Source organism: Phyllobates terribilis, unplaced genomic scaffold (assembly GCF_046119375.1).
Source record: "Phyllobates terribilis strain yellow unplaced genomic scaffold, ASM4611937v1 Scaffold_11__3_contigs__length_659146591, whole genome shotgun sequence".
Classification (NCBI taxonomy): domain Eukaryota; kingdom Metazoa; phylum Chordata; class Amphibia; order Anura; family Dendrobatidae; genus Phyllobates; species Phyllobates terribilis.
In genome coordinates, this window is record NW_027362771.1 from 490,152,852 (window position 1) to 490,160,376 (window position 7,525).

General features: G+C 40.9%; 1 protein-coding gene across 1 annotated transcript; it reads left to right on the top strand.

The window, feature by feature from the left end:
* The first annotated feature begins 257 nt into the window (after window positions 1-257).
* LOC141167312 (uncharacterized) lies at window positions 258-1,532 on the top strand. Its single transcript, XM_073654738.1, has 3 exons — window positions 258-762; window positions 860-1,007; window positions 1,088-1,532. Exons 1-3 carry the CDS (start codon window positions 714-716, stop codon window positions 1,530-1,532), a joined length of 642 nt encoding a protein of 213 aa, XP_073510839.1. The 5' UTR covers window positions 258-713.
* Window positions 1,533-7,525: the final 5,993 nt, after the last annotated feature.

Consider the following 7,525-nt stretch of genomic DNA (forward strand, 5'->3'; position numbering starts at 1 on the left):
GCCAGAAAAGGCAAAGTGGCTAGGCTTTGCTGGCTACAATTTATAGGGGGACCCCATGTCACTTTTTTTGGGGGGGGGGGGGCTTCCTATATAGTAGCCAGTAAAGGCTAAGCTAACTGCTGCGGCCTGGTATTAATAGCAAAGGAAGGGTCCATGGTTATTGGCTACTTCACAGACTATAACATCAGCCAACAACCGTCTGCTTTCCCTTTGCTATTTATTAAAGCTATGCGTGAGCCCACTTATTTTTTTTGGTTAAAAGATTTTATTAAAGTGAAAGATTATTGTACAGTGTATGTAGGTTCATTCACTGAAAGCTCCTGCATACGCTGTAAGGTTGATTTCTCACGTCCACATATCCACGTTAGTACAGATAAGTGTGACCGAGCATGCTTTGCAATGGGTCTGTGTGTGGGTCTCCGCTGTGTGTGGAAAATGGCATCAACACTCGTCCCGGAGATTGACGTGTGAAAGAACCGTACAATATAGGTGAGGGGTTAGTGTTGGTGTGTGTGCGTACATATCTCCATATGTTTATTTAATTTTTTTTTTGGGGTTAATCTTTTATTCCTCCATTTTGTTTTTAAAATAATATTCACACACGTTATTATTCACTGTAGATTGAAAAATATCCCGAAATATGGGACCGAGCTAGTCCTGACTACAAAGACAAGCAGAAGAAAAAAGACGCCTGGGCCTCTGTGTTGAGCCAAATGTATCCCCAGTGGGTGAATGCTGAACGTGATGCCCAAGAGGAAATTAGTAAGTTTTGATTTTTACACTTATTTTTATATCTATTTATAATTGCACTTTTTGGTGTGAAAGCAGTTCATAAATTGTTTTGGTTGTGTCATTGCAGTGTATGATATTAAAAATCGGTGGAGATCGGTCACCGACCGGCTGGTGAAGTATCACCAGTCGGTGCAAAGTGGCTCATCACCCAAAAAAAGAAAATTTCCTTTTGCGGACGAGCTGGCCTTCATACTAACCAGTAGGAGTTTGCGGAGGTAAATTCCCAAAACATATTAATTGAAATGTTTCCAAAAATGTTGTATTTACATTGGGATTTACCTTTTATTATATACAGAACTGAAGGAAACATCATGGCCCCAACAGCAGAAGAGGACACAAACACAGAGCAAGCAGAGGAGGAATCCGAGGACTTTTTCCAGCTTTCCTCACCGGATCCATCTGCTTCGGCATCTTCAGCATCTGGTTGTCCCTCACATTCTTTGTCCAATCCAGCGGACATCGGGACGGGTTTGGTGACTGATTCTCCTGCTCCTGCTCCAAGTGACGCTGGAAGCTCTGCTGGTGATGTGTTGAGGCCCACTGGGAGGGGGTCTGGTTCTGCTCATCTCGTGGCATCGAGAAGGGCGGGCAAAAAAAAGGCCAAAAGCCACGGGGGTGGGACTATTGTGCTTGAAGCACTCACAAATCGAACCCTCAGCCTTGTGGAAAGGGCATCCCAGGAAGATGCCATCGATAAATTTTGCTCAGCCCAAGCTGCCCGCATCAGATCTCTGCCATGAGATAGGCAGAACATGTACATGACTGCAGCAGGCGCTATGGTCATGGCAATTGAAGAGGCAGCAGTTATGCCCTCGCCCCCAGCCGTAGTATGCGGAATATTTAATTGTTTCAAACCCAGTGTGCCTCCACCACGACCAGCAGCTGCAACCCAGCGTTTTGGGCAGGTTGCTGCAGCATACCGTCCAGAAGATATGCAACCAAGTTATGGTCGGCAAATGGCTCATGGTGCATCATCATTTATCAGAGGACCATCCCCCAACTCTACTTTTTCGCAAGAAATGTTTCCTGGGTACAGCTTTGAAGAAGACCTTCAAAACTTGTAGTTAAAAAATTTTACCCCTCCCTGTCAGCATTTTTGGACCCTAGCAAATACAGACAGCACCTGTAGGTCGATAGATACACAATGTTTTAGAGAATCAGACAATTAACAAAGACCTTTTCTTATGGTCACCTATACCAGGCATCAGGCGTAGGGGACTGTAAGAAAAGGTCTTTCTTTTTATATAATTAAACAACCTACAGGTGCTGCCCGTATTTTAGGGCCCAAAACTGATTAGAGGACAGGTGTGCTGTACACAGTGTGTAATTTTTTCCCAAGTTATGGGCAATGTTTGTCCGATTAAATTTTCTAGAAGTTTGTTGTTTTGTGTTTTTAAAAAGTTTTTTACAGTTATTCTATATTACGTATTAAAAAAATTATTTAAACTATCTGTTAATTTTTCTTTTCAAGTGTATATGTGGTTGGATTGGGTTGTAATGAAAAAGTGTTCCCCTGATCTGCGCTCACCATAGCGCAGGTCAGAGGAACTCTACATTTTTGAAATTTGTTCAAACTAATCTACGTATGTGGTCGGCTGTATACAGTGGTTTTTAAATTAGAAATATACTTTGATATTTTGGACCACAACTATTTTTTGGATGAATACTACTCTCAACACTGTTATTTGCTAGTTCTGTTCTTAGCGCAAGCAAATAACAATGGTGAGGGTTGACTTTAGCAGACAGTACTTGGGAATAGCGCTCTAGGTAGTAATGCCAATTTACAGGCTCTGGTCTTTGTGGGTTGTTCACTTTTGCGTTGACGTATTGTCGAAAAACAAAATGTAGAAGGTTGCAATTCAAGAAATATTTTAGACAAATTTAAGTTTAACCAAAATTTATTTTTTTTAAAAACATTTTTTTTTACATTTTTATTTTAAAAAAAAAGGAGGAAGTTCTTCTTTTATTGTTCATCAGATCTTCTCTGCTGGTCAGGCTGCTCAACACCAGCACAGGAGTATTGCCAGTGCACGGCACCTTCAGGACTCATGAAGTAGTCAGCGAAGGTTTCTCGCACCCTGGCACCAGAGTTGGATGGCCTTCCCTGACCGGAGTTGACAACTGGAATTAATTCAGATAGCTGTGACTCCTCATCTTGCTCGGTGCTGTACTCACGAGCATAGTTGTGGAGTACACAGCATGCCTTAATTACAGTGTCAACGGTCTCCGTATCCAACTGGATGGCAGTGTGAAAGATCCTCCACTGACTACACATGATTCCGAAGGTGCATTCCACATATCTGCGTGCACGACTCAGCCGATAATTGAAAATCCTCCGCCGGGCATTCAGTGCCCTTCGTGGGTATGGGCGCAGCAGGTTGGTCTGTAAGGGAAATGCCTCATCCGATACCATCACAAAAGGAACTGGATGTGTGGAACCCGGCAAAGGTCTTGGGGCTGGGAGCGTTACGCCATCTTGAAGAATTTGCAGCCCAATCTGTGATGATCTAAACACCCGAGAGTCCCCAGTACTGCCATAAGCACCAACGTCAATGGCAACAAATTTGAAATGTACATCAGCAACCGCCATCAGGACCACAGAAAAAAATTTCTTATAATTAAAGAAGCGTGATCCTGATCGTGGTGGCTGCTGAACTCTCACATGTTTGCCATCGACAGCACCAATGCAGTTTGGGAAATTGGCCACAGTTTGAAAGCCTGCTGCGACCTGCAGCCAAGTCTCCTCGGTTGGAGAAGGCATCACGATGGGCTGCAACTTCTGCCAGATGACGGTACATGTGCACCTCACAATTCTGGAAATGGTGGATTTACCAACCCTAAATTGGAGGTGCAGTGATGTATAGCTCTCTCCTGTGGCCAAAAATCTGAAAAGGAAAAATAGATAATTAGAAAAGCCATAAAAAGAAATACAAGCCAACAGTAATTATCCATTATTAATTCATCTTTTAAAAAATTAAGGTCTTTATTACAAAAAACTATTCCAACAATGGGCTCGTTTTTTTTTTTTGGGGGGGGGGGCTCCACATTTTCAATCTTTTTTGGTCATCTTTTGTTTTCTCTTGAGTTCACACATATCAATTTATAATGTGTTTTGACTTTGTGTCTGTGTTTGCCTACGATGTTTGCTCTAGAGTTTACACATCAGTGACCTTTTCAATCTGATCTCTGTGCATGGTGATCTCATGGTCAAGCCAAAAATATGTACACAAAGACAGACACAGTGGAGCCATCACCACAGGGTAACAAAACCAGGTACACCAGCCATCACCGCAGGGTGGCGAACAAAACCAGGTACATATAAATCAACATTCAACTTACCGCAAGGTGATGAGCAGCCTTTCCTCAGCAGAGATGGCCCTTCGCATTACAGTGTCTTGGAAGTCCAGGTCAGGAGACATAAGGCTTAGCAGCCGATCAAATGCAATAATGTTCAGACGGCAGAACTGTTTAAATTTTTCAGGAAAACTATAGTAAACAGAAAAAAAAAAAATATTAAAAGATAATTTTGTAACATAGTATACAAACAAAACCTTAAAAAAACAGTATAGACGGATGACATTATACTTTCTTCACATATATCTTACCTCCTTAAATCCTGGTAGAGAACATTAAAGTGGCCCTTGTCCGTCCGCTCCTGCAAGATAGGGTGCACCCAAATTTTTTTTGGTCGTCTTCTCCTCCTTAAACGCTCCTATAGAACAATAATAGGTTAGTACACACACTACATAAAAATAATGTACCCCAAAAAAACTTAGTTTATATTACCTGCTCAACGTTGTAGTGCAGGAGATTTAAGCAAGTCATTAGCAGAAGGTTTAGGCATGGTCTGCTGACCCGCAGGGGCTGCAATTCCTGTGGCATACTGTCTTTTGCAAAAAACAAAATGGTGAAGAGGGGTTGAACTAGGAAATGACATCAGGATTTCCATTTTTTTTTTCAATAACTTTATTTGTGCTCAAAAACGCATGAAATAAGCTTACAAAAACGCATGTAAAATCCACATACAAAAACGCGTCAAAAACGCGTCAAAAACGCGTCAAAAACGCGACCAAAAAACGCACGCGATTTTCTGGCAAGGGACATGCAGAAATGTTGCAGAAATTTTCTGCTTCATAAATGCAACGTGGGCACATAGCCTAAAGCACAGGATAAATGTGATCCAAAATGTTCTGTACTCCAAAATGCCATCAAAAAAAGCTTCTACTCAACCCACTAAAAGCAAATCCTCACTCAGGTTTGTCATCTGTTAATAAAATATGGGGTGTACACATTACTGGTAGCACAAAGGCTCTGTAAAAGTGACATGGTTCCCACCAAAAGGAATCCAGCAAAAGCCCCACAGTGTGCCTAATCCACAGTTAGCATCCACATGTTTAGCATTACTGTAGTGAAGAGAGCATACTTAACTTAGGTATATCTCCAGCAGCACGAGCTGAGCATAATCTGCTGAGCTACAATGTACTGGGGACTGGGAACTACAATGGCATATTTGCATTTTCTCTTAGCAACATTTATTGCTATCAAAATCGTCAATACACCAGTAGATAAATTCCCAGAGGGGTGTAATTTCTAAATTGGAGTAGATTGAGGGGGGATTCTGCTCCTTTGGCCCTTAGGGGCTCTGTATATGGAGTCCCAAACTATTCTACGAAAATTTGTTCTCAAAGAGTCAAATAGCACTGCTTTCCTCCCGAGTCTCGCTGTGTGGTCAAACAGTACTGTACAGCTACGTATGGGGTATTGCCACATTCTCAAAAATTGTGTAACAAATTATGTGGTCATTTTTACCTTTTTCCCATTGGGAAAATGCAAAATTTGGAGCTAAAACAACATTATAGTGATAAAAATGTATGTTTTTTTCTTCACCACTCAATGGTATAAAATTTTGTGAAACACATGTGGTGTCAATATGATCATTGTATCCTACATGCTTTCATTAAGAGGTGTAGTTTATAAAATGGGATCACTTATGGGGGGGCACTGCTGTCCTGACAATATGGCACTCGCAAATCATTCCAGCAAAATCTGTACTCCAATACGGCACTCCTTCCCTTGTAAGCTTTGCACTGTGCCTAAAAAGTAGTTTTTGACCACATTTGGGGCAATGTAGTGATAAATGTAATTTTTCATTTCACAACCCAATGTTATACAATTCAATGAAATACCTGTACCTTTAAAATGCTCACCTCACCATTAGAGGAATTCTTCAAGACGTGTAGTATCCAAAATTGGGTCACTTGTGGTGGGTTTCCACTGTTTAGACACATCATGGGCTCTCCAAGCGCGATATGGTGTCCATAATCTATTCCAGACAATTTTGCACTCCAAAAGTCAAATGGCGCTCCTTCCCTTTCAAGCCCTGTTGGGTGCGCAAACAGTAGTTTTCCATCACATATGGGGTATCAGTGTACTCAGAAAAAATTTAAAATTTGGATCCATTTTCTCCTGTTAGCCTTGTAAAAATAAAAAAATTTGGGGCTTAAACATTATTTTTGTGGGAAAAATGTGATTTTTTTATTTTCACCGCCCAACATTATAAAATTCTGTGAAGCACCTGATTGTTCAAGATGCTCATCACATATCTAGATAAATTCCTTGTGGAGTCTAGTCTCCAAAATGGGGTCACTTGTGGGGGGTTTCCACTGTTTAGGCACATCAGGAACTCTCCAAACTTAACATGGCATCCGCTACCGATTCCATTCAATTTTGCATTCCAAAAGTCGAATGGTGTTCCATTCCTTCCGAGCCCTGCCGTGCACCCAAACAGTAGCTTTTCACCAAATATGGGGTATCCGTGTACTCAGGAGAAATTGCACAACAAATTTTATTGTCCATTTTCCCCTGTTACCCTTGTGAAAATAAAAAATTTGGGACTGAAACAACATTTTTGTGGGAAAAATGTGATTTTTTTATTTTCATGGCTCAATGTTATAAAATTCTGTGAAGCACCTGGGGGTTCAAGGTGCTCACGACTTATCTAGATCAATTTCTTAAGGGGTCTAGTTTCCAAAATGGTCAATTGTGGGGCGTTACAACTGTTTTGGGCACATCAAAGGCTCTCCAAATGTTACACAGCGTTCGTTATCTACAGTGGCTTGTAAAAATTTGAGCATCCCTTTTCAAAATTACTGTTATAGTGAACAGTTAAGCAAGTTGAAGATGAAATGATTTCTAAAAGGCCTAAAGTTAAAAAAGACACATTTCCCTTGTATTTTAGGCAAAAAAATATTGATATATTTTCATCTTTTACATTTTAAAAATTACAAAAAGGAAAATGGGCAGATGCAAAAGATTGGGCACCCTGCATGGTTAGTACCTAGCAGCACCCCCTTTTGAAAGTATTACAGCTTGTAAATGCTTTTCGTAGTCAGACAAAAGTCTTTCAATTCTTGTTTGAGGGATTTTCATCCATTCTACCTTGGAAAATTCTTCCAGCTCTGCGAGATTCCTGGGTCATCTGCATGCGCTGCTATTTTGAGGTCTAGCCACAAATTTTCAATGATGTTCAGATCAGGGGACTGTGACGGCCATTGTAAAACCTTCAGCTTGCGCCTTTAGAGGTAGTCTAGTGTGCATTTTGACGTGTGTTTGGGATCATTATCCATTTGTAGAAGCCATCCTCTTTTCAACTTCAGCTTTTTCACAGATGGCGTTATATTTGCATCAAGAATTTGTTGAAATTTCATTGAATCCATTCTTCTCTCTACTCATA

Coding starts and splice junctions, on each gene's coding strand:
- LOC141167312 (XM_073654738.1), top strand. CDS start 714: ATGTATCCCCAGTGGGTGAATGCTGAACGTGATGCCCAAGAGGAAATT. Junction 763..859: donor TGATGCCCAAGAGGAAATTA/GTAAGTTTTGAT, acceptor GTGTCATTGCAG/TGTATGATATTAAAAATCGG. Junction 1,008..1,087: donor ACCAGTAGGAGTTTGCGGAG/GTAAATTCCCAA, acceptor TATTATATACAG/AACTGAAGGAAACATCATGG.